The sequence below is a fragment of the Sus scrofa genome, chromosome 9 (genome assembly GCF_054392235.1).
Source record: "Sus scrofa isolate SSC_HxYL_T2T_F1_AM1 chromosome 9, Sscrofa_HxYL_maternal_Yorkshire_Landrace_v2.0, whole genome shotgun sequence".
NCBI classification, from domain to species: Eukaryota; Metazoa; Chordata; class Mammalia; order Artiodactyla; family Suidae; genus Sus; species Sus scrofa.
This window is the reverse complement of record NC_139391.1, coordinates 75068325-75096075: the sequence shown is the minus strand read 5'-3', so window position 1 is coordinate 75096075 and position 27751 is coordinate 75068325. Positions and strand designations below refer to the sequence as shown.

At 35.2% G+C, this 27751-nt stretch overlaps 1 protein-coding gene across 12 annotated transcripts in view; it reads right to left on the bottom strand.

Annotated features, from left to right (window-relative positions):
- Positions 1 to 27751, bottom strand: part of CFAP69 (cilia and flagella associated protein 69) — a 56879-nt gene that overhangs the window by 4986 nt on the left and 24142 nt on the right. For 7 of the 12 annotated variants that reach the window (XM_013979667.3, XM_021063362.2, XM_084976966.1 and 4 more), the window contains 13 exons: positions 27350 to 27499; positions 27070 to 27247; positions 25006 to 25129; positions 22073 to 22121; positions 21856 to 21977; positions 18785 to 19001; positions 16527 to 16691; positions 13235 to 13353; positions 11466 to 11584; positions 6474 to 6555; positions 3321 to 3513; positions 2058 to 2195; positions 1418 to 1494 (listed from right to left, as the gene is read on the bottom strand). In XM_013979667.3, the coding sequence (XP_013835121.2) occupies positions 1418 to 1494; positions 2058 to 2195; positions 3321 to 3513; positions 6474 to 6555; positions 11466 to 11584; positions 13235 to 13353; positions 16527 to 16691; positions 18785 to 19001; positions 21856 to 21977; positions 22073 to 22121; positions 25006 to 25129; positions 27070 to 27247; positions 27350 to 27499 (1733 nt within the window). The remainder of the gene's footprint in view (positions 1 to 1417; positions 1495 to 2057; positions 2196 to 3320; positions 3514 to 6473; positions 6556 to 11465; positions 11585 to 13234; positions 13354 to 16526; positions 16692 to 18784; positions 19002 to 21855; positions 21978 to 22072; positions 22122 to 25005; positions 25130 to 27069; positions 27248 to 27349; positions 27500 to 27751) is intronic. The other 5 variants (XM_013979666.3, XM_084976965.1, XM_084976969.1 and 2 more) reach the window with 2 other exon arrangements.

The window sequence follows — 27751 nt, the reverse complement described above, 5'->3', positions numbered from 1 at the left end:
GTGAACCAGCTTTTCCTAACTTACTACTTAGGAATAAGTTAAGTGCACTGGAAATGATTTGGTAGCTACAGTTATATTTGCGTATTCAGGAGTAATTTACCAAATATTTTTCAGTGATGAGGTATTGATGGATAAGGCTCTGCTACCAAGTCTAGTTAGTTCATTGCCATCATCACTGCCCTCTCCTTTACAGTCATTGTTTCCACAGCTGCAGAGATTGCATCCTCCTAAAGTATGGATGCTTTCCTTCCTAAAGCCCTGTTTAAAGGCTAGATCAAGCTGGATTCGTAGAACAATGAATGGGAATTCCTGGGACCATAGAACCCAGCCTCCCAGAGAAATAGAGCTTTGTCCTTCACCTTCCAGCTAAGACAATAATTGAGTCTAAAACCCTTAATATTTTATTTTCATTATATTATAGCTCCATCTCAATTTCTGGGTTATTTGGAAATTATTGTGCTTGAATATATTTAAAGATAGATGTATGAATCCAGGATAGGGATAAAGTTCAGCCTTGTTTTCATTGTTTAAATAGAAATTTATTCATTTACAGCATTCAAATACATAGCGCTAATATTAGTAGAAGAAAATGTTTACTTATAAAATCTTTCCTAAAAATTTCAAAAGCATTTATTTACCAAAAAGTATATAACCATCAAAGTAAGCAACCTATGATTTTTTTGTTTGTTTTTTTTTTTGTTTTTTTGTTTTTTTTTATTATTTTCCCACTGTACAGCAAGGGGGTCAGGTCATCCTTAGATGTATACATTCTTTGATATTTGATCAAATAATATAATGATAAAATAATACTTTAATAAGTATTAATAATTTTTTTTTTTGGTCTTTTTGTCTTTGTTGTTGCTATTTCTTGGGCCGCTCCCGTGGCATGTGGAGGTTCCCAGGCTAGGGGTCGAATCGGAGCTGTAGCCACCGGCCTACACCAGAGCCACAGCAACGCGGGATCCGAGCCGCGTCTGCAACCTACACCACAGCTCACGGCAAAGCCGGATCGTTAACCCACTGAGCAAGGGCAGGGACCGAACCCGCAACCTCATGGTTCCTAGTCGGATTCGTTAACCACTGCGCCACAACAGGAACTCCAGTATTAATAATTTAATAAGTAATAATTCATTCAATTTTATCTCTTAATAGCCCCTAAAGAGTAGAAATTATATTTTTAAGATTCCATTAGGCTTCTATGTCAATAACGTCTATCTTTTTTTATAAATAAATAGTTGGATGAGATCTTATCCCATGGAAAATAATTAATTGCATGTTCCTTGAACATTATCAGATGCGAAATGAAAAATAAAAACCAAATAGTACATGGATGATTGCTTCTAACTATAAGCAGATCTTTCATTTCCCTTCTATGTTTTGCCATACTAGATTTTAATAACAAGGTTAAGATACTCACTTTAAAATCAAGATATCTATGTATGATACAGAGGGTGACAAAATCTTCAGCAGATAGGCCAGGTAAATTTTCAAAATCTAAACAGAGTTTATAAGGAGATAATTACTTTAACAGAGCATATAATTCCAAACAGGATATATCTGTCATAAAAAAAGCAAATGATTACTTTTGATTTCATCCTGATTTATGAAAGAGTTACTTCTGTGAACTCCTGGCTTCCTTCTATAATAAACTTCTGCCAAGTCATCCTTATCTAGTCATTAGAAGAGGAATACTTTCTGTGCTATGGTCAGACCATGATAGTGTACTTTCAGAATCTGAAGAATGAGGTCTTTTTCCCTAACAAGAAGCAAGGACCTAAAAAATAAACCTCAAGTAGTTCAGAATTCTAGTGTCTCAAAGTACTGCCTTTATTCCTGGCTGTACTCTGGAATTGCCAGGGGAGCTTAAAAAATACTGATGCCTGGGCCCTATACCCAGAGATCAAGGCAGTAGTCTGGGCCTAACAACAGAATACGCATTTATCTGTATAAAAGGACCTCTGTTCATCATGTTTGAAAAATGCACTCCCAAGCAAAATAAACTCCCAACACTCAGCAAAAAAGAGATGCCTTTGAAAATTTGACGAGTAGCTTCTTACCTAGTTTGCCCAACACTGCGTAAATTTTTGCTCTGATATTCTCAGCAACATCCATAACTGCAATAGTTGGACAGTTAGCAGGCAATGGCACAATTTTTTGCTCTTCTTGAAAACTGGTAAATAGAGGTTTCTTTGTATCTAATCATGGATATCATGAAAATATAGATGGGATAAATAAAAATTGTAATAATACTTCATTTAAAGATTTTAGTGTAGGCATCATAAAGTACATGAAAATATTGTAGCACAGGGGTTCCTGTCATGGCTCAGAGGAAATGAATCTGACTAGTATCCATGAGGACGTAGGTTCGATCCCTGGCCTTGCTCAGTGGGTTAAGGATCCGGCAGTGCCATGAGCTGTGGTGTAGGTCACAGACGCAGCTTGGATCTTGCCTTGCTGTGGCTGTGGTATAAGCCAGTGACTACAGCTCTGATTCGACCCCTAGCCTGGGAATCTCCATGTGCCACAGGTGTGGCCCTAAAAAGACCCCCCCCCCCAAAAAAAAAAAGAAAGAAAAAGAAAATATTGTAACACAGTAAAATAGCGCCCGGTACATGATTACTGTTTTAAAAGCATAATTAATCAGTAATTGTTCCCCATTCTGTTACAAAAATTAAAACTTTCATTTTTATTATTTATGTAAAATATTGAAATCTCACAAAATTACCTTTTTTAAAAATGAAACTTTCTTTGGCCAAACTTGCGACCCAGGCTGCTGCAATAACAATGCTAGATCCTTAACCCACTGAGCCATGAGGGAACTCCAAAAGTGAAACTTTCATGTAAAAATTTTTCTAATTTTGAGATCCAGGAATTGAACAATGTCAGTTTAACACTGATGTACTCACTTTTGCTTTTAGTTTCTATATATTATGCTATAAATATAAAGCTATTTTATGATGTTATAAATCAAGAGTTAGAAATAATAAAAATATACTAAAGATAGAAATCATCAGAAGTTAAAAGGGAAATATTTATATCCCAGATTTTATTGGTAAATGAAATATTACTGAATATACTTGCAAAAACCCAAAGAAAGTGCTTTAGGAAGTACTGTTAAGTTTTTTTCAAGTTAAAGCATATAATAAAAACACTGTTTCCTGAAAATATTCTATAACCAATTCAGTTTTCTTCTGGTCACTCAGAATTTATGATGGCAACTTCTGCAAACCCCCATGAAAAAAACTTTAAACAAAGAGGTGAAAGTCCTCATACTTTCTTAAGATATAATTGGCTCTATGAACAAGTATTAATACACTTACCAATAATTCTCCCATGTTTATCACGTTTTACTCCTAGTTCTTTTTCTTCCTTTCTCCACAATTTAATTAAAAGACAAGCAGCTGTCTGGTCCTTCTTCCCTCGCCAGGCATTGACATGAGCCGCAGTTTTGGGATTATCACAAAATTCAACCATTATTCCAAGTATTAGATTACAGAATTTTTTTTGATTTAACTTTTGCAATAAAATAGAAGAAAAATGTTGCAATAAATATTAAGAATTACTGTCTTAAAAAAGGAGAAACATTTGTTTAATCAGTAGGTTTTTTCTAAATGATTGCCTTATAAAATTCAGACTCTTAAGTATGTTTGTGACAGTCTCCTACTAAAACAGATACTATTGTAGTGAGTCCATTTTTAAACATTAGGAAATTTTTTTTACAAATAAAAGAAAGATACAATATAATTCTGATGTGGTCATAAACTATATCATGAACAAAAATATAATTGATTTTATTGAGTAGGAAAATCAGTTTACTATGTGCCTGTCACATAGTAAATTCTCAATAATATTTAACCTTTATTAGCAATTATCATTGCACACTGAATAAATATTTTAGCAGGCTGTATTAAGCAGAACCTCAATCAAGTGAGTTTTTATTGTTGTGATTTCGGCCATATTCCCAGCATGTACAAGTTCCTGGCCAGGGATCAAACCTGTGCTGCAGTTGTGGCCTGCACCACAGCTGCGGCACTGCAGGATCCTTACCCAATTGGAAATTTCCTCAAGTGAGTTTTTTATTCCTATACTTCAATTTCAGGAGAAAGAGTCAAGTGTCAAGGACTGAAACTTATATAGAAACTTCATTAAAAAATATTTGTAATTTGTAGGAGTTCCCGTCATGGCGCAGTGGTTAACAAATCTGACTAGGAACCATGAAGTTGCGGGTTCGGTCCCTGCCCTTGCTCAGTGGGTTAACGATCCAGCGTTGCCGTGAGCTGTGGTGTAGGTTGCAGATGTGGCTCGGATCCCGCGTTGCTGTGGCTCTGGCATAGGCCGGTGGCTACAGCTCCGATTCAACCCCTAGCCTGGGAACCTCCATATGCCGCGGGAGCAGCCCAAGAAATGGCAAAAAGACAAAAAAAAAAAAAAATTGTAATTTGTAGTTATGATTGGTATAATCCATGTTAAGTGAAATCTAATAATTACATTCTTAACAATAGAAGACACATAGGAAAAATATATGTCAGGAACTATTTTAACTAATGCATGTCTGTATACACACACATACATAATCACTCATATAATCCTCCTGACAGTGCATGAGGTAGATAATGCTGTTATCTCTGGGTTTTTTTCTTCTTGTCTTTTTGCCATTTCTAGGGCTGCTTCCGTGGCATATGGAGGTTCCCAGGCTAGGGGTCTAATCGAAGCTGTAGCTGCCAGCCTACACCAGAGCCACGGCAATTCGGGATCCAAGCGGCATCTGTGACCTACACCACAGCTCACAGCAACGCCAGATTTTTAACCCACTGAGCAAGGCCAGGAATCGAACCTGCAACCTCATGGTTCCTAGTCGGATTCGTTAACCACTGAGCCACGACAGGAACTCCTGGGTTTTGTTCTTAATGTGTTTTACTTTGTAGCCAACTCTTCTGGACTAGAACTACTTTTATTTTTTTTATTTATTAATTTTTATAGTTATACCCAGAGTATTTGGAAGTTCTCCGCTGGGATTGAACCCATGCCACCACAGAGACAACACTGGATCCTTAACCCACTGCACCACAGCGGGAATTCCTATTATCTCTGTTTTACAGATGACTAAATTGGCAACAAAATGTTAATTTGTCAAAGTTACAGAGCTAACAACTTTTGCAGGCCTCAGTCAGACCTATTCCAGCCTATGCTCACACCTACTGTGCTATATGGCTTTTCCTACCAGTCTTCATGCTTTTCCTTCCAAGAAACCCTAATGGTGAAGAAGTGAGAAGTATCTTTGAAGTCTTCTATATAATATTAAGATAAAATTTAATTAATATATCATGCATAGTATCATTCCTCACTTCCTAAGTAAGAGCTAGATTCTGGGAAGACATGCCAAGTTAATTTTGAAGCTTTGAGAATACCCTGACATCACTATGTGCCTCTGCATGCTTGTACTCTCATCAGAGAAATGTGCTAATATTTAATTTATTAATTTATTTACTTATCTTTTAGGGCCGCACCCGAGGCACATGGTAGTTCCCAGGCTAGGGGTTGAATCAGTTGCCGGTCTATGCCAGATCCTGAGCGAGGCCCAGGATCAAACCCACACCTTCATGGATACTAGTCAGGTTCATTACCGCTGCACCACAGGGTAATGGGAACTCCCCTTGTGTTTTATATCTAATGAGTTCTCTCTCATTTCTAGTGTCAACTAATTTTCTTTCAGGGGAATGAAAGGACACAAATAACTTTACTATCTTTGCTAAGCCAAAGTGGTTATTCCGTTAATAAAATCAAGAATGGTGGCGATCATAGGCAGTGACACAGCTATAACTCTGCATAAGAATATCCCTCAAAGTTTTACTGACCCCAAAATATACTTTTTCTCTCACATCATCTTAGCTGTGTACCCAGTTAGAATTGAGGCTAGTTGAGGGTTACTGTAGGGATAAATGAGGGTCTTTGCCATTCTTCTCAGCTGCCTTTCTGGAAGGCTTAGTATGCTCACTTCTGCTCTTTCTGTAAAACAGTGTATAACACACTAGATTCTTCACATTATCTACAAACTACACAGTTTTTTTTACTGCCAATCTTTTCTCCTTTGTCTTAGGTGAACTTTTTAATACAAAAAGAAGCTAAAGGTATTAATAAACGGTTGTTGATTTTGAAATAATCTAGCTATTTCTTTGAAGTTTCATGGGGAGAAAAAAACTAAAACAAATTCTCTGCTATCATTTTTTTTGGGAACATTGACTTAAGTAAACCAGTTTCTTCACTGGGGGAATTTTTAAATTCTTACTATGCTAATGCATATTATGAATCTCCAGGAGAGATTTTTGTTTAAAACAAACATTTGAATGCTGTTTGGGGGCAGTTTTAATCACAGAGTACTGTTCTGTGATACTCAGTTTGGAAAGAATTAATAAAGACTTTTTTTTGTTTGTTTTATAATTGTTGTAATCATACTTATTGCCAATCATACTTACTGCCAATAAATCCAAAAGGAGAAAAATGCCTTCCTTTTCAAGAAAGTAATCCTCCGAGGGGTAACATCCTAAAATGCAGCACCTTAAATAAAAAGGAAATTATTCATTTAACAAAGATAAATTCAATTTTGAGTTTATTTCTGTCAAAAAATCTATTCAAAGAATGTTTTTTCTTCCTTCCCTTAAATCAAGTAGTTAATTTCTTTGCTTAAAAAACTGAACTTTGGGAATTCCTATCATGGCTCAATGGAAATGAATCTGACTAGTATCCATGAGGAAGGAGGTACTATCCCTGGCCTCTCTCATTGGGTAAAGGATCTGGCGTTGCCATGAGCTGTGCATAGGTCACAAACGCAGCTCAGATCTGGTGGTGTTGTGGCTGTGGTGTAGGCTAGTGCCTACAGTTCTGATTTGACCCCTAGCCTGGGAACCTCCATGTGCAGAGGGTGTGGCCCTAAAAAGACAAAAACAAAACACAACAAAACTGAACTTTGAAGAGACTTTGCCAATGTAGTTTAATTTCAACTATTTAAAAACTAATATTATTTATTACTTATTTTACTTGGCGTGATGTCTTCTAGGTCCATCCATATTGTTGCAAGTGGTAGGATTTTCTTCTTTTTTAAAGCTGAGTAGTATTCCATTATAAGTATATACCATATTTTCTTTATTAATTCATCTATTGATGGACATTCGGGTTGTTTCCTTATCTTTGCTATTGTGAGTAGTGCTGCAGTGTACATAGAAGTGCAGCTATCTCTTCAAGATCCTAGTTTCAGTTCTTTTGGATATATATCCAGAAGTGAGATTACTAGATCATATACTAGTTCTATTTTTAATCTTTTTTTTTTTTTTTTTGTCTTTTCAGGGCCACATCTGTGGCATATGGAAGTTCCAAGGCTAGGGGTCAAATCAGCGCTACAGCTGCTGGCCTACACCACAACTCTCAGCAGTGCTGGATCCTTAGCCCACTGACTGAGGCCAGGGATCAAATCACATCCTCATGGATACAGGTTGGGTTCATTACCACTGAGCCATGATGGAAAGTCCATATTTTTAATTTTTTGAGGAAACTCCAAAATGTTTTCCATAGTGGCTGTACCACTATGTCTTTCATCTCTTGGTTACGATTATCTTTAAGTATTTTATTCTTTTATTTTGTTTCAGGATTTTTTTTTTCTTTTTTTCTTTTTGGCTGCACCTGCGGCATATAGAAGTTCCCAGGCTAAGGGTTGAATCGGAGCTGCTGCTGCTGCTGCTGGCCTATGGCACAGCCACAGCAATGTGGGATCTAAGCCACATCTGAGACCTACACCATAGCACATGGCAACACTGGATTCCCGACCCACTAAGTAAGGCCAGGGGTTGAACCCGCATTCTCCTGGTTACTAGTCAGATTCATTTCTGCTGTGCCACAATGGGAACTCCAAGAATTTTATTCTTTTTTGTGCTGTTGTAAATATGATTGTTTTCCTAATTTCCCTCTTTTTTTGGATAATTCTTTATTGATGTGTAGAAAAACCAATTTGTACATTAATTTTGCATCCTGCAACCTTACTGAACTCATTTATTAGTTCTAAAAGTCTTTTGGTGGAGTCTTTAGTGTTTTCTACATATAAAATCATGTCATCTGCAGAGATAACTTTATCTCTTCCTTTCTGATTTGGATGCCTTTTATATGTTTTTCTTGCCTAACTGTTCTAGGTAGGACTTATGGTACTATTTTGAGTAGAAGTGAGAGTGGGCATCCTTGACTGGTATAGATCTTAGATAAAAAGCTTTCAGCTTTTCACCATTCAGTGTGATATCAGCTGTGGACTTTTCACATATAGCCTTTATTTTGTTGAGGTAAGCTCCTTTTCTACCTAATTTATTAAGAGTTTTTATCATAAAAGTGTGTTGAATTTTGTCAAATGTTTTTCCGCATATATTGAGATATTTATGTAATTTTTGCCCTTTATTCAAGTGGTATATCACATAGATTTTCATATATTGAACTATCTTTTCATTCTAGGGTAAGTCCCACTTGGTTGTGGTGAATAATCCTTTTAATGTGCTGTTGAATTCAGTTTGCTAATTTTTTCTAGAGACTTTTTGCTTCATGTTCATCAGGGATTTGGTCCCTTAATGGCATCTTTGTATGGTTTTGGTATTATGGTGATGCTGGCCCCATAAAATGAGTTTGGAAGTGTTCCCTATTCTCTAATTTTTCACAAGAGATTGGTATTGGTAGGATTGGTATTCACAGTTCTTTAAATTTTTGGTAAAAAATCACAGGTGAAGCTCTCCAAACCTGGGCTTTTTTGGTTGGGAAGGTTTTGATTACTGATTCAATCTCTTTATTGTTACTGGTCTCTTCAAGCTTTCTATTTTCTCTTGATTCAGTCTTGGTAGCTTGTATGTTTCTAGGAATTTATCTATTTCTTCCATGTTGTCCAATTTGTTAGCATATAGTTGTTTATAATAGCCCCTTATGATCTTTTTTTTCCTATGGTATTTGTTATGATATCTTTCTCTTTCATTTATGATTTTGTTTTTTCTTTCAGTCTAGCTAAAGGTTTGTCAATTTTCAAAAAATTTTTGTTATCTTTTCAGAAAAACAACTCTTAGTTTTTGTCAGTTTTTTCTTATGCTCTATATCATTTATTTCTGCTACAATCATTACCATTTACTTTCTTCTGATAACTTTGGGCTTAGTTTGTTTTTTGTTTTATAGTTCCTTGAGGTGTAAAGTTAGGTTGTTTGACTGTTTCTTCTTTTTTAACATAGAGATTTTTCACTGTAAACTTCCCCATTACTGCTGCTTTTGCTGTATCACAGGAGTTTAGATATATGGTTTCATTTTAATTTGTCTTGAGAAATTTCCTAATTTCCCTTTTGTTTTTGTCTTTGACCCAATGGTTGTTCAAGACTATGCTGTTTGATTTCCATACATTTTTGAGTGTCCTTGTTTATTTTTGTTATTGATTTATAGTTGTAGTCCATTATGGTCAGAAAGGAATGATTTCAGTCTTAGACTTGTCAAGACTATTTTGTGACCTTGCATGTGGTCTGTCCTAGAGAATGCTCCATGTGTGCCTGTGGGGAAAAAAACAAAAAGCCAACAACCTCTGTGTCTCCTCTTGGAACTATATATTTCATTTCTGTCCACCAAATATGTGGGGTTTTTCCTATACAAACCAATTCTTCTATCCTCTGTGGACATCAACCAAGTGTCCTACGATTCAATTGTGAAACTATCCACCTGGAGTTAGCATCAGATCTCACAAGTTAAGGCTCAGTCCCGCAAGATTGTACTACTTTTCTCCCCCACTTTAGATTCCAGTCCAGGTTGTCACCTGTGCTTCTGACCAATCAGCTATAGAGTAGATCAGAGCACTCAGGAAAACAGTTTGCTTACTAGACTACCAATTTATTATAAAATGATACAACTTGGGAACAGCCTGACGGAAGAGATGCATAGGTATATGGGGAAGGGGCATGGAGCTTCCATGTCCTCTCTTAGCACCTCCATGTGTTCACCAGCCTGGAGACTCTCTTAATCTCATAGTTTAGGGTTTTTCATTATGTAGGCATAATTGATGAGATCATTAGCCATTGGTGGTTAAACTCAATTTTCAGCCTCTCCCCCCTCCCTGGAGGTTGAAGGTGGAGCTGAAATGACAGCCCTTTAAGTAAACATATAGTTAGCTCCCCTAGCAACCTGGCTCCCATACTGTGCGGCTTTCCAAAAATCACCTCAGAACATAAACTCAGATGTGGTTGAAAGAGGCTTGCTATGAATAACAAAAGATACTACTCTCATTGTTGTTACTCTGAAGCTATTATAGGAACTGAGAATAAAAGACCAACTATGGTAACAAAAGATGTTCCCATTGCTCTTACTGACTGAGAATTGTAAGAGTTTTAGGGTATCTATACAAGAATGGACCAAATATATATCATATAGTAAGTTACAATATCACAATGCTTGAAAAAATGTGTATTCTGCTATTATTGGGTAGAATGTTCTACATAGATCTGTTAGGTCCATTTGGTCTATAGTCATGAGTTTTGTGTTGTTTTGTTTTTTTACAAATATGTTGTGTTATGGCTCTCCTGAGTCCCACCCAAAGAGAACAAAAGGAATGTGTTAAGTGTGTTATATTAAAATGATATATGAAACAAATAATTTTCTTCAAAATAAAATTTCATAAATTAGTGTTAAGAAAAGCATTATTTCTTTTTTCCTGTAGGAATGCTAGAATGTTTGGGAAATAATATTGATTAGGAAATAGCTAATCGGGTTTTCAACTCCTCAAAGATAAGGTGAATGAGAAATTCAACAGTCTTCAAGCATAAAAATACTGTATAAGTAATAGTACATGTTTGGAGTTCCTGTCATGGCTCAGTGGTTAATGAATTATAAGTAATAGTACATGTTTGGAGTTCCTGTCATGGCTCAGTGGTTAATGAATCCGACTAGGAACCATGAGGTTGCAGGTTCGATCCCTGGCCTTGCTCAGTGGGTTAAGGATCCAGCGTTGCCGTGAGCTGTGGTGTAGGTTGCAGACATGGCTCAGATCCCATGTTGCTGTGGCTCTGGTGTAGGCTGGCAGCCTCAGCTCCAATTAGGCCCCTAGCCTGGGAACCTCCATATACCGCAGGTGCAGCCCTAGAAAAGGCAAAAAAAGACAAAAAAAAAAAAAAAAGTAATAGTGCATGTTTGTGTTTTCCCACACCAGGCTAAAATGGAAGGAGTTCATCACAAAAACAAGAATTTAAGTTGAGATATAAGAATGGTTTTATGTCTGAGTGATGGACACAACTATTTTCCAAAAGATATTGGTAAGTGTCACTTCAGGACTATTGAAAAGAAAAAGGCTTATCCTTATAATGTAGTTTTGAAAGAAAAAAAATGTAGTTTTGAAGGAAGAAAAATGATATACATAGCTAATAGAGATAATTTTCTTTTACTCTGATTCTATTTAATTTGGGCACAGTAATACTCACCAAATGCTGTCCAGTGTACTAAAAAGAAGTACATTATAGCCCAATCCACTCTGTAACTTCTTGGGATCTGTTTTCATTACATGAAGAATTATATCCACTCCTTCAGTTCCAAAAATTTCCTAAGAGATTTATTTAAAATTATTTCTTTAAATAAATGAATAATCCTTTCCTTTGCTATTTCATCCTGTCCCATAAAGCTTTAACTACTAGAAAAATATAACAACATTGTTAGGAAAATGGTGCTGTACGAAAATTTTTTTTTTAAATTTGTACTTGTTCTCGAGAACTTAAGACAAATTATTATAAAGCTAGTCAATTTAAGACAGGATATCAGTCAATATGCCAGCTTAATGCTCTTTTATATTTTTCCCTTTCTCCTTCTTTAAAAAAAATAAGCCATAGGACTTGTCACATAGTTTTCTTCCACATTATAATGAATGCAGTCTAACATCATGTCAAATGAGTACTAAATAGCAACAACTAATTTAAGGGATTAAAATTCTATCATGGAAGATTTTCAGATGTTTCCAAGAGAGAAGTAAATATATAAATAGTAGTTAAAATTTTAATAATTTATATAAAGTTATCAGTTAATATTTGTCCCTTATTGATTAGCTTTCTTATTGTCTTACTGTTCAGTTCTGGTTCCCAGTAAGCAAGACTATGAGTATTTTCCAGAAGAACACAGGCAGATTATAAAGTTGCACCAGGGGGCACAGTCTTTAGGGCATTAGCGTGCTGTGACCCTCCTTTGCCTGGCAAGCAATAAAGCTATTTTTTCTTTTTCAACAATAAATAAATAAATAAATAAATAAGTGGCACCAAAGCTTGGAGCTAAGTATGTATTTATTGTTCTTTTTCCTCTCCCTAAAATCACTCTATTGAGATCTTCATAATCTTTAATTTTTATCTTTCCAAATCCATGTCTTGCTACTTAAGTTATCAATAACTGAGATTCAGAGTTTGCTATGACCTTAAAAAGATCAAAGGGAATTAAGCTCTTAGTTTAACTTTTAGTTTTAGGTATGAATCCAGTTCAAACCCCAAACAGCATTTATAATGGTACAGCAACTTTGGAAAACTTTGCGGTTTCTTCAAAACATAACACCTACCTTATGATCCACCAGGTATACTCCTAGGTATTTATCCAAGAGAAATGAAAGCATTATGTCCAAAAAAAGACCAGTAAAAGAATATATATTAAAGCTTAAAACATAATAGGCCCAACCTAAGTATTTATCAGTAAGGGAATAGAGAACCAAATTTTGGTATATCCATATAATGTAATACTATTCAGCAATAAAAAGGAATGAATTATTGATACATGCAACAACATGGATATATTTCAGAAATATGGTGCTGGATTACAGACACCAAAACTAAGTAAGTAAATAATTATGTGATTCCATTAATATAAAGTTAAAGAATAGGCAAAACTAATTTATGATGATAGAAATCAGAATACTGTTTGCCTGTAGGCAAGTGGAGACATGGTTGCTAAGGGACATAAAAGAATTTTATAGGAAGATTAAAATAGTCTATTTCAATTGGGATGTTGGTTAAATGGGTGCATACTTTTGTCAAAACCTATGGAACTATATACTTAAGATCTATATACTTTACTGTATATAATTATACCCTATATAAAAGAATATTAAGTATTAATAAGATTAAAAAACACCAACATTTATGGACATTTACTAAGGAAAGGTTCATAGTGTTATATGATTGAGAGATCTGGACAAAATTTTGATTACAGGCATACATACCTTCCTAGGAATATGATGTTCACAAAGACCAGATAAGATGAGTAACATATCAGATTGAATTTCCAAAAGAATGGCCTCTTCCTTATCATTATACTTGCTTGTTACATTTTTAAAGATTCCTTATTTGAAAAAAATTTGAAGAATGTAATGTTATTGGACATTGTATTTTTATTTTGACCAATTATTGTTCTGAAATTCCTTCTTACAAAATTTTGACTAGAAAACTACTTTAAAAGGGGCTATTTGTTTATTTTTGAAACATTGTTTTTTTATTTTTATTTTATAGCAATTTTTATTTTTTCCATTATAAAAGGGGCTGTTTTCATTGCATGGTTTCCTAGAAGCTATGGGTAGAAGATTATAAATAGATTCTCTGAGCTCTCAATAGCCCACATATAGAAAATTTCTAGTACAGAGTTAATGGAGTGTCATTAAAAGAAGCCCTAACAACCTGACACTTTACCCAGCAAATAAAACTGTTTATAAAAACATGCATTTTCATGAAGCATGATTAGTGCCTTTGTAAACACATGACCAAAATGCCTGACCATGCTTGTGTCATCTCTTCTTGTGCTCATGGTTAATATGGTCAGGTTTTTTTTTGTTTTTTTAATGGCAGAACCTGCAGCATATGGAAGTTCCCAGGCCAGGGATTGAATCCAAGATGCAGCTGTGACTTGGCTGCAATTGCAGCAATACCAGTTCCTTTAATCCACTGTGCCTGTGCCCAGCCAGGGATGGAAACCACATCTCCACAGCAATATGAGTGCTGCAGTAGGATACTTAACCCACTGTGCCACAGCAGGAACTCCAACAGGGTCAATTTTAAGTAAAGATGGAAGATATCCCTAAATATGTTTTCTATTCCTGTTACTTCTTTCTGCATCATCTCCTTATTTCTATCTGAAGCCAACTTCAGCAACTTAGGTAACAATATTCCTGTGTCCTTTAAAAGCTCTCCCTTGCTTCTCATCAGAATTTTAAAGGCCTTGTAAATAGCCACTTACACTGATGGAGTGACATTTACAGTAAAATTTTGCCTCAAAAAAGGACTTTTCCTTAAGTCATTGGCACCAGCATGGAGGTGTAGAGCTATGTCTCAAAGTAAAAGGGTCATGGATATCAGCCTATCCCATAGTTGGCCCTGAAGGAAAAAATCTTGGTCCTCTTAGGATGAATTACAGATTAAGGATCAGAGTCTAAGAAGGCTAGCTGGGCATGCTGGAGGCCAAGGCAGAGGCATACCATGGACAGAGGGCCTATGTTCCCTTTTTAGGAGCAACTTCTAGGAATCCAACCTGGCTGGCCTCAGATCAGCTTCTTTCTCGATTATCTTATTCTCCTTCCTATCAGTGTAGAGGCGTGTCACTTTCCCTATTGTCTACAACACATGTTACGTATGTACTGAATTGTTTTCTTCATATTTTGGTATCCTTTAATTCCCTACCTTTACCCTCTCCTTGTTTTACTCTAAATCATCCTATAGGAAGCTCATGTGGCAGTGTTAAGGATCCAGCATCACTGCAACTATGGCACAGGTCACAATTGCAGTACAGGCGATTCCTGGCTGGGGAACTTCCACATGCTGCAGGTGCAGCCAAAATCAACCAATCATCCTATATATTTCTTTCAGACTTCCTTTTCTAAAATAGCAGTGTGCATATAACTTTCCTGATCTAAACCACTAATATCTCCCCATGCTTAAGGAAGATGAAGTTCAAACTCTGTTGTTTGCCATCCAAAATTCTTTCTAGCTTGGCCTTTGACTAGACAACTAACCTTATCTCATATTGTTTTCAAAAAACTCTGGCTGCACTTAAGGTAGCTGTGAACAGATCATCATGAATATTTTGGCTTCAAGTCTCTATTCATGCTGTCCTCTTGCTTGAAGACCATCTATTTTTTTTCCCTCCTGAAACGCCTTATCCTCACACCCTAATTCATTTAGAATGCCCAGCCTTGAAATGTACTCAAACTTCTTAGTTTCTATGGTATTTACTCTCTGTATTACTCATTAGGTGCCTTACCTAATGCAGGGTAATGCATCCTGTCTTTCTATGACATACATCTTTCCTTTAATTCTCATTAAGGCAAAGTCCCAAGAGCCCTGCTCTGTACATGTTTATGATACCAGTGCATACACAAAAGGTGTATAAACATTTACATTTATAATGCAGTTACTATTTGTTAAGCTCATTACTACTAGAGAGCCCTCTTTTAGATTCAGTAAGAGAAGGTCTCTGCCTCTAGGACATCACATGATAAAGATTAGCTTCTTTCAGGTTAAAGGGAAAAGGTCCTAAGAGGAATGGAACGTTTGTGATTTGCTTTCCCTTCCCCACTTACCACCCAGGTAAGATTAAGACTTCCTCCTGGATATATGGAAAATTTGTATTCATCAGTTAGACTGGGGCCTTAACACTGAATTCTGTGCAATGAAATGTACATAGATGTGATGAAATCTACTTTCAGGTTTGGTCATCATAAGTAAACTCATCGAGAAAGTGAATGTGTTTCCCTAGCCCCCTTTTCAATAGTCTCATTTTGTTTACTAGTATTATTATTAGAGGACACCACTCCAATCCACTAATTCTGGAAGAGCAGGCACTTATATTAACAGAAGAGTTCTTGAGTAAGCATCTGTAATTAATTGACATCCAGCAAATTATATCACTTACTTAAGAGGCAGTCACTGAATATGAATATGACTAACATAGCTCTTACTTCTCAAAGTCAGGAAAAATAAGGATAAAGAACTATTTATTTTTTAATTAATAAAAGGTATAAGGCTTTTCTTTAGGGGTTCTGAAATTTACACTGAGTTCAAATGTATGTATTTCAGGGATAAGGTGACTTGCATAGTTGCCTTAGCATAGTCAACTCTAAGTTGAAACTCAAGGATATCCTGACATTTCACATCAGAAAAGACTCTCCTGTGTACTTGTCTGTAAACACTAGTGTACCAGTGTTCTGGTATGTCAGATACACTGGAAGATGTAATGTTATCCTCTTTTAAAATGACTCCAAAGGCCTGGCCAAAAAGTGGTGATCTTATTACTAGAAGAATGAAACATAACAATAGCCCATTAAAAAAAAAGATAATCCTAAATGAAATGGTATTTCAGGTAAACAAATATTTAAAGGATAAGGGACCATAATGTTTCAGTAAAGACAAATGAAAATATTCAGGAGTTTGTTAGCTTATAGGACAAAAGTATAAAAAAATTTCCAACAAAGTTTCTAATTTATAAACATTCTGATTTCATCAGGACACAAACATATTATGTTTTACCTATCAGTTGCTGAATTGTTCCCCTTTCACAAAGATCCTTGTTTACAGTCTCATTCTCAAGGTAGACCATGGCTCTCAAGAGTCTTAAACTGTAACGCATCTGAGCAAACTTGTTGCCACGGCCACCTGTACCATGAAAACTGTTACCATGACTAAAGAAGGAATCTGTAGAGAAATATTAATAGTTTACATTGAGAAATTTATGTTAGACATCTTTTATATCTATCTGTAAGTTTAAAGAGATGTTAAAATTTTGTCATGCCTTAGGGTTTTTTTTTTTTTTTTAAGAGAAATAAATAGTCAATCTCCCTCCTCTTTTCTATTCCCAGCATAGAAGCATATGTTTTGAAATTTTACTCTAATGTATCATTATTGTATGTATCTTTTATAACTTGCTTCTTTTTTTTAAATTATTGACATTGTTACAAGTAGATCTAGGTTATTGTTTTAACTGCTTTCAGCACCCATTTTATAAATAAGTTTATCCATTCACTGGTACAAACTGCTACAATGAACATTCTAGTTCATGTCCTCTTATTCCCACTAAGAAGAGTTTCACCTATGACACCAGAATCAAATAGGATATACCCACATTGAATTTTACTCAAGTTGCCAAATTGTTTCCTAAAGTGGTTATATGGGTAAAATGTATAAGAGACTTTCCCCCAAACTATTAAATGTGAAATGGTAGCTCACTGTTACCTTAATTTGTAGATTATTATTTTATTCAGATTTTGTCATACATGTGTTTCTGTTTTCCAGTAATTAATACATTTAATAATCTTTAATAATCTTCTGTATAGCTTAAGCCTTCTGGTTTTCAAAAATCTGTTTCTACTCTATTATCATAAAGATAATTTCCCATGTTCTAAGATTTTTGCAGTTTTAACTTTTCATATTTAGGGCTTTAATTCATTTTGCAGTTGATTTTTTAACAAGTTGAAAAGATCTAACTTAATTTTTTCTTCACATGGAGGGCTAACTGCCCCAGAACATTCTTCTCTCATTAATTGGCAGTATTAACTACAATCACACCAACTTCCCATATGTATTCCTGGTCTAGTACCATACAGTTTTAATGACTATAGCTTTATGATAGGTTTTCCTTTCTTCTTTATAATATGCATTCTTTGAAAGGATCTTTTAGAAGTAGCTCTGTGTTTAATGCTAGAAAAAGTTTTCAAAATACTGTTCTGAGTTGTGTCTATAGGTTAGAAAATGAGGGTTGTAGGGCTAGACTGCCTGCATTAAATCCTGGCTCTGCCACTTACAGTGTGACAAGGAACAAGTTATTTAACATCTCTGGGTTCTACCCACTGACCAACAGGGATAATAAAAGTGTACCTGTAACTCCTAGATTTGTTGGGAGGCCTAAATGGTTTAATATTGGTGAGGGGTTAAGGCCTACAACATAGTAGGTACTCAGTTACTGCTAGCTACCAGACTTCCTCTTATTAGGCAGCATTTCCTTTTTGGGGGGGGGGGGTTTATAGACTTCTATAAACATAAATGAGATAAAGGTAAACAGGAAAATTATTTTATTTAACACACAGTGATTTAACAAGACTAAATTTAGTAACTCAGCATGTTAAAAACTAGAGAATAAAAATAAGCTGTAATTGTTTTCTCCCTCATGGATAAATGAATGCAATTCTTGATCTAATGAAAATGTACCATACAAAATTATTTCCAGATCAAAGTTACTAGCAGAAAAGAATGCAGTATCTTCTTTATAATAAAAAAAAAAACAAAACTGTTTCTTATTTCCCTAAGAATTATGACAATGAAACGAAATATTTGTTCAAATGGGGCTCTGCTAATTTGGCAGACTACATGTGAAGTCAGTACTTCTGGCTAGCGATCTAGATTTGAATCTCCATAAAGGTATGAATTTTATTTATTTTGAACATAAATATATCTTTAGCAGCTAAAATAATATATGGTGTGTAGTAGGCATTCAATAAATGACTAATAGTAATTAAAATAATTATAATTATTGGGTAGGCCTTTTAATATAAAGGTTTAAATCCATCTATAAAAATGATTTATTGAGAGGTATGCATCAACTGTAGCTAACATTTACTAATGTCTGACTCTAACTGAAATCTCAGGCTTTTTTTCTTAAAACAGCATTTAAATACATTAAAATCACAGAAGGTCAAATCTATATTTTTATTTCTTTTAAATTTTATTTATTTTTCTAACCATTCAGTTGAAATATGATTAGAATTCTGACAGGATTCTGAAAGTTCACTTACCTTCATTCGTACACCATTCTAGAAATTCAAGGATGCGAGCATTTCCCTGACACAACATATACTCTTCTATTAAAAAAGGAGCCACTGATGACAAAGTGGCAATTGCATGCAGTTGTAATTCTTCATACTGTGCTACAGACCATTCAATTATTTTGTGTTTCTCGGGCTTTTTAACATAAGTAAACAAAGCCAAAATAACTTTACCATCAATTAATAGCTATGAGAAAGGGCAAAAAGTACTATGTTAGAAACACAGTTAAAATAATTTTATTTAATCCAAGAAAAATCTTAAGAAAATCTAAGATTTCAATTTGATGTGTTACTGGTGATCTTTTCAAAATATTTCCTTCCTAGAGATTCCAAGATTAAAATTAAAAAATTAAAAAACCAAACTCAATAATAACAACAGTTGACTATGATCCTCTTTTCTGGGATATGTACTCTATGGCTGACAATAATATAAGTATTAATTTTTGTCTATGCAGCTTATATATAAATGCAATTTAGCTTCTGCTATAAGACCACAAAAGTAGAACATTTGGGGTTAATAAACTGGCAGTTATTTCTTGCTTCTCTCTTTAAAAAAGAAAGGAAACATTTCAGAGCCTGAATTGTATATATACTTTAAGAAATCAATTTTGTTTTAAGTTATAATAATGACTATGGCTAATTTTTAAGCACAGGCAACAGAATTTATACAAATATTCTATAAGTGAATGCCAGTCAGGTCACAAGCCATATTTAATTATATACCTAGAATTTTAAAATTGTTTTGAATTCATGATTTCAATTTAAAAAGCAAACTGTTATAATATGGCAATCAAGTTCATATTATAGCTGATTTTGATTCATTTTTCTTTTCATCTGGCAATATTCTACAAAGACTTTTGTACAATAATATCTATGAATTTTCTAAATTTTCTACTATTCCACATGGGAAGAACAAAGATTTAGAATTGAGAAAAACAGGAATAAGAATTAGTTCCTGTATTGCTATAAGTATTAAGTGGATAATTTTTGAGGAAATACTCTGTGAACTACAAATAACAGTAGAGATATTTATCATCACTGCTGTTGTTACTGGGCCACAAACATATGACATAAAAAATTAGTTGATTCCATTGCTCACACCATCATTTAAGAAGCTTACCTTAGTCTTTGTACCATTTGACTCTGTCGTCCACTAAAAGTGATTTATAAAATGTACTGTAAATTTTATTTATTATCTTTGTATCTATCATTTTAATAGTTATATAATACTCCATTGTAATAATAAACCATATTTTATTCAATATTTTCTATATGATATTTCAGAAAATACACTTAGGTTCTATGGAGTATATATTTTTGACATGAATAAAAAAGTTGTAACTTAAAGATGTTTTTTTTTTTCTGAGTGTTTTTTTAATATACTCCTTAAAGTGGCAGTAACAAAAAAATTTTACCTCTTTTAATCCTCATTATAATTCTATAACGTTGGTGTTTTCCCCATTTTGAACTTGAGATAACTGAGATTTAGAGAAACTAAACAAATTATTCGAGATCACATTGCTAGAAAGCAGCAGTGCTAGATTCCTCGACCAAAGCCTTAAGTACTATACACTTTTACATTATCATTAATGATATTGATAGAATGAATCCCCCCCCTAGAACTTGAAGGAGTTTTAAGACTAAAATGAAATTCCAGGAGTTCCCATTGTGGCTCAGCAGTAACCAACCCGACCAGTGTCCCATGAGGACACAAGTTTGATCCCTGGACTCATTCAGTGGGTTAAGGATCCAGCGTTGCTGTGAGCTGTGGTATAGCTCACCTCTATTTTAAATACACAAAATACACAGAAGGATGAATTAGTTACATGGAAATTAGGCTTAGATCCCATGTTGCTCTGACTGGCAGCTATAGCTCAGATTCAACCCCTAGCCTGGGAACTTCCATATGCCATAGGAGTGGCCTAAAAAAAAAAGAATAAATAAATAAATAAATAGATTAAATAAATACATAATAAACAATATGTTAATATATTTATATATAAAGTAATAAATATTAAATAATAAATAAAATGAAATTCTAATTAATACAGTAAATAACTAAATTAATGGGAATTGTTAAGTGGTATAATTTTTCTATTGTTTTATAGTTTAGAAAGCCTCCATCTCAATCTCACAATAGGAGAAGGAACTGAGCCTCCGAACGTTTAGGTGATTTTGCCAAGGCCACTCAGGTAGTAGGTGATAAGACAGAAGTGAATTTCATTTCCATTGTTCTTCAAATTATATCATGCTGCTATGTAGGCTAAAAGTATTAAGGTAATTCATGGGTAATAAAAAATATATAAAGAGGTTCGATCTGTGTGGAGAGAAAACAGGTTCAGAGGGTTTGAGATTGGCCGCACAGAGGTTAGCAATTTCCTCCAGCATTAAATCATCCGTTGTTACTGGGGTCAGATATAGACTAGTAGGCTAGATGGGCCTGTATGGATTTTCTCTCATTTTTTGATCTCTTATTCACAAGATCTAAATATATAAATAAATCTCCAAGGTTCTCCTGCCTTCCTTTGGTTTATGTGGTTTAAATTCATTGTTCAGGAGTTCCCATCGTGGCGCAGTGGTTAACGAATCCGACTAGGAACCATGAAGTTGCGGGTTCGGTCCCTGCCCTTGCTCAGTGGGTTAACGATCCGGCGTTGCCGTGAGCTGTGGTGTAGGTTGCAGACACAGCTCGGATCCTGCGTTGCTGTGGCTCTGGCGTAGTCCGGTGGCTACAGCTCCGATTCAACCCCTAGCCTGGGAACCTCCATATGCCGCAGGAACGGCCCAAGAAATAGCAACAACAACAACAACAACAAAAGACAAAAAGACAAAAGACAAAAAAAAAAAAAAAAGAAACCATAAATTCATTGTTCGTTAATAGATGAACTAAAGAAATTTTGAAAAGGTGAACTTCCAGTGAATAAGAGTCTGTTACTTTCTATGGTAAACATAGCAGGTGATGAAAGATTTGCAGCCATGACTTTTAAAAAGGTATACTACAAAGTGAGACAACTTTAATTTTTGTTTTGATTACTTATTACCTGTATAGTAGATAAATCTTTACATAAAATCACAATTATATTGAATAGCAATTTCTTCAACTCAAAATCTTCATAGGAATTAGAAAGCTTAAGACCTTTTACCAAAGGATTTTGACTCTTAACTGTGAGGGGGAAAAAAAAGAAAGTAAAATAAAAGCTGAAATGATGTATAAGATTCATTAAGATAATTATAAGTTGAAAGTTTTATGGTTTTTACCTTCATTAAAGGTTGCAAATAATATCAAATCCCCAGTAAAGCCACACTCCTAATATAAATACACAAAATACACAAAAGGATGAATTAATTATATGGAAATTAGGTTATAGATGCACATATTTACTTAATATTTAAGTGTCTTTATCAGATTCTCCTTATCATTCATTTGAATTCATAAAGCACTAATAATAGGAAGGGATGAAAGCAAGAAAGTAAAATCACATGGGCAGATAAACTTGTAATTTGATATCAAACTTACTTCTGTAGGATCTAAGAAATAATTTAAATTATCCCCTGAAATATTTTACAAGATGCTATTTAAAATTTGGTAAGAGCCCAAAATATATTGCTACAAGTTATTTATGTAACTCATTATCTATACCCTCAAGTGACAAAATAAGAGAAGATGATATATTTATTTTCAATGAATTTTCTTCTTAAATCCCCTTGGCTCTCTACCCTGACCTTAATCACTTTCAAATACGTCAAAAATTTGGTCAAAAGATAATAAAACAATTCCTATTTAACACGAAAAGCCCTGAAGAATGACCAGAATTGCAAACCTTTCAGCATGAGGAAACTAATTCGTGACAGATTTCCTAGACGGACTTTGCATATTAGGGAGAATTTATAGGAGCAAACCTTGGGCTTTTGAGCCTGCAACTTTATATTCCTGCTACTTTTAAGATCCATATGTTTTCCATAAAAATGTCAAGATGCTATTCCTATTCACTTCATTCATGAATTCACCTTAGCAAGGATGCTAAAGACAATGTAGTGACTGACCAGGGACCTCACCCCTCATTGCAGCCTTGTCTGGGAAGCTATGTAGGATTGTTTCCACATGTGCACCATATAAATTCCATGACTGTTCTCTCTCCCTCTCTCTCTTTGTCTTTTTTAGGGCCACAACCACAGCATATGGACGTTCCCAGGCTAGGGGTCGAATTGGAGCTGTAGCCGCTGGCTTATGCCACAGCCACAGCAATGCCAGATCCAAGCTGCATCTTCGACCTACACCACAGCTCAAGACAATGCCAGATCTTTAACCGAGCAAGGCCAGAGATCAAACCTGTGTCCTTATGGATGCTAGTCAGGTTCGTTTCCATTGGGCCACAAACAGGAGCTCCCATCACTGTTCTCTTATGTTGAGATCACTTGATATCCACTCATATGGGGTTGAGGCCTTCATTGCCAAATTTCCTTTAAGTACAATGTGGAAAGTACGAGGCTAATATGTGAATGTTATTGCCAAAGATCTCTGCTCTAGGATGTCAATCATTCAATGATTTTTAAGTTATAAAATATGAGGAGGCTTAGTTTCTGGTATGGCTGAGTAGCTCCTACATAAGAAACCTTTCCAGGAGTTCCCATTATGGCGCAGTGGAAATGAATCTGACTAGGAACCATGAGGTTTCAGGTTTGATCCCTGGCCTCGCTCAGTGGGTTAAGGATCTGGTGTTGCTGTGAGATGTGGTGTAGTTCACAGATGCTGCTCGGATCTGGCATTGCAGTGGCTGTGGTGTAGGCTGGTGGCTATGGCTCCGATTAGACCCCTAGCCTAGGAACCTCCATATGCCACAGGTGCGGCTCTAAAAAAAAAAAAAAGAAAAGAAAAATACCAAAAAACCCACAGAAACCCTCCTATAGATAACAATTATAAACTCTGAACAAAATGTAAAAATAATCTCATGATCAAAACCAAGCAGATAAGCAGATAATGGAGGGGGGGTCAGGACTTTGAAGAAGGAAATAAAACTGTATGAATTTCCCCCTTTTTTTTTTAAAAAAAGTGGCTTTTAGGGATGCTAAAACTCAGTGGTTTGAAGAATCTTAGTAGTTTGAAGAAACAGAGGACAGAAGCAATCACAGGGCAATTGTCTGATAATATTAAACATACACACACACTTAAATGTAATCAGAGTTTCAGAAGAAGAGGAGAGAGAATGAGGCTGAAAAATACTTAAAGAGTAATAGCCTCAAAATCTTCAAATTTTTCTTCAATTTACACGTTCGAGAAGTTCTTTGAACTTCAAGCAGGATAAATAGAAAATCACATCTTGACACATCATAGTAAAACTGCTGAAAGCCAAAAATAGAGTGAAAATCTTGAAAACAGCCAGAGAACAAAATTTTATATAGGGGAATAATAATTTGAAATAATGACTACTTCTTATTAAAAACAATGGAGGCCAGGAGACAGTGGAATAACATCTTTAAAGTGCTAAAAAGAAAAAAAAAATTGCAACCTAGAATTCCATATTCTGTGAACACAGATTTCAAGAATTAAAGTGAATTAAAGATATTCTCAGATAAAAGAAACTAAGAGAGGAGTTCCCATCGTGGCTCAGTGATAACAAGCCTGACTAGTATCCATGAGGATGCAGGTTCAATCCCTGACCCTGCTCAGTGGGTTAAGGATCCAGTGTTGCCATGAACTGTGTGGTGTAGGTTGCAGATATGGCTCAGATCCAACATTGCTGTGGCTGTGGTGTAGGCCAGCAGCTATAGCTCCCATTCAACCCCTAGCCTGGCAAATTCCATATGTCATGGATGTGGCCCTAAAAAGATAAAACAAACAAACAAAAAAGAAACTAAGAGAATTTTGCTGCCAGCAGCCAGAAGATCTGCATCACCAAAAATGGTAAAGAAAGTTCTTCAGATAGAAGACAAATGATGCCACACAGAAAGTCATATCATCAGGAAGGAAAGGAACACATCACAAATAGTAAATGTGTAAATTAGAACATATAAGCAGGATCTCAACCTTCCAAAGAGATGCAAAGAATTGGTAGACGGCAAGCACACTGGTGACCATTGTGACATTACAATATAATTTGTACAGAAATGTTACAGCACAGCTTAGGACTCTCTTCCACCTCCACCCACCACTTCCACAATTAAAATTAAGATGCAATTTGATTCATACTTACAATCATTGGGGCCCCAGGATTTTGAGCTATAAATGTAGTGATCACTAATATATCATTTCTAAGCTGACGATTATAATGACTAAATCCTCTTGTAAACAGGTTTTTAAATACTTCCTTCAAAGCCCTAGAAAGTAAAATTATATCTTTAAGTCATATTTCTATGGAAATAGTACTTATGTGTCTGCCAACAAAATCTCCTTTTTCATAGTATTTCTAATCTTTTCTATCTCTCCAAATCTGTCTCTAATTCACTATGTACCAGGTAAGAATCCCTCAATCCAATCTATACATGGTGGTCAGAGTGACTACTCTAAAATAAAAATTCAATCATGCCATTTTCCTTTTTAAAAACCACTTAAAGTCTTTTCTTTGTTCTTAGGATAAAGTTTATCTCCTTACCAACACTTATTAGGCCTTACATGTTATGATCCCCGCTAACATTGTTAGCTTCATCTCTCACTATTTCACCTTGTACTTTCTGCTCTCTCCATATTGAATTTCTTTTAATTTTTTGATTTTGCTAAATTTTGCATTCACTTCTGTTCCCCTGTCTAGGATTCTTTCTGCATGCAAAACTCTTTTGTTGATAATTCATATTTATCTTTCAGATACCGGACCAGGGTTTATTAGGAAGTATTGATTAACTCTGTCTGGGTTCAGGTTTCCTGTAAAAATGGACATTAGTTGCTTTGCCTTCTAGAACCCACTTGCTCTTATTATAATGGTACCCTTATTTTTACTTAGGCATTCACCTTCCCCCCACTTTTGGTCTTGTGAAGCTGTCATCAGCTAAAAGGAAGCTAGTTAGAGCATTCCTTTCTTTCATGAGTAATTCACTCTGGAATGGGCATTTGACCAATACCAGACGACTCAGAGTCAGCAGGCACTCAGTTCAAAGAATCTTCTTTGAGGAGTTCCCATCGTGGCTCAGTGGTTAATGATTCTGACTAGCATCCATAAGGATGCAGGTTCGATACCTGGCCTCGATCAGTGGGTTAAGGATCTGGCATTGCCATGAGCTGTGGTGTAGGTCGCAGATGTGGTTCAGATCCTGTGTTGCTGGCTGTGGCATAGGCCAGCAGCTGCTACCCCAATTGGACCCCTAGCCTGGGAACCACCATATCCTGTGAGTGCGGCCCTAAAAAGCAAAAAAAAAAAAAAAAAAAAAAAAAAAGAATCTTTTTTGAGTTTTCAGAATAGCAAGTCTTTGCTTCTGGTTGGTCTGGGGTTGTGATGATGAGAACCTATACTTCTTAAGTCTTGCCATGTGGAACTTGAGACTAAAGCCAATAGAGGGAAATAATGCAGAAAGATGAAGAGGGCTAAGTACTGATATTTGCTGAGCCTTAAACACAGCTGCACAGGAAACCAGTTTTATCCCTGACTTTGTAGTTACATGAGCCTATAAATTTTCTACATGGTTGAAACCAACCAAGTTGGAGGCTCAGTCCCTTGCAAACAAAAACATGCTGATTCAACCTCTTCTGGAGAACACGTAGGGCCTTGCAGTAATCTCTTTCATAACATTTAGCACACTCTCTGTTAGTTGCTTATTTACTTGTTCATCTCTCCTAACAATGCAAGTGCCATGAAAGCGGAGCCCATTTCTGTATTGTTTTCAATTGTATTTCCACAGCCTAGTGCTATACTTGGCACAGAGCAGATAATAATTATTTGATGAATAAATGAATAAGTAACTTAAAGGCTCATTCATGTTTTATTGCTAATGCTTGCTGTAGTATCTGGAAGACAGTAAGTGCTCAAAAATAGGTTTATTGAATGTACAAATGAAATAGTTCTTCTCAATGTCTAATTTTACTTTATACATACTTAAGGACATAATGTAGTTTTGTGAACAAATTTAAAAGCCTTATACATAGAAAAAAATATATGACTTGTTATTGTGCAAATGCATTTAAACCATGGTAAAAGAAAATGTCCTGAAGCATAGCCAGTACATGAATCAAAAGCCTAATTGAACACAAATGCAAACAAAGATTTAGTTATGTCACTGGCTGTCATTTCAAGGTTAAAAAATATTCCTATTTAACCACAGATACTTACAGCAAACATTCCAAGTTACTAAGCTGTTGTATGATTTCTTCTCTTGAAGATTTTTCCAATAAGTTCCATAGTATTTCAGATGAACGAAACAGAAGCTGTCCAGAGGGATCTGGGTCATTGAGGTGAGCACAGATGCCACTGGCTGCCTGTGCTTTCACCATTAAAGCACAATTAACTTCTGAAAATAAATCTTAACATTATTTGTTTTACAGTCTAGACATTGTTAAATAGAAACAAACATAGTTGAGAGTGATGTGTTCAAATTTAATAATATACAGACCAGAAGTTGAGAGATGTTGCAGAGCTTTAAGTACCCAAAGTTTCTCAACAAGTTCATTTTCAAGTAGGGCCAATGACTGGGCCATTGCTTTTGCCAATCCTCCAACTTCAGCCATTTTTATCTTATATGATGCGCTAGCCTGCTGATAACCTAACAACAATTCATGAAAAAATATGTACAATTATTTCACATAGTAATCATCTACATTAAACAAAGGAATGAGTAATTTATCATTAAACAATAGCAACAATGATAAAAATTTTTTAAGTGTATGGTACTTTAAAATGGATATAGCTCAGGGCTAGGCAAACTTTTTCTATAAAGGGCAAGGTAGTAAGTATTTTGCAGGTTATAAGGTTTCTCTCTCAAATACTCAGCTCTACTACAATAGCACAAAATCAG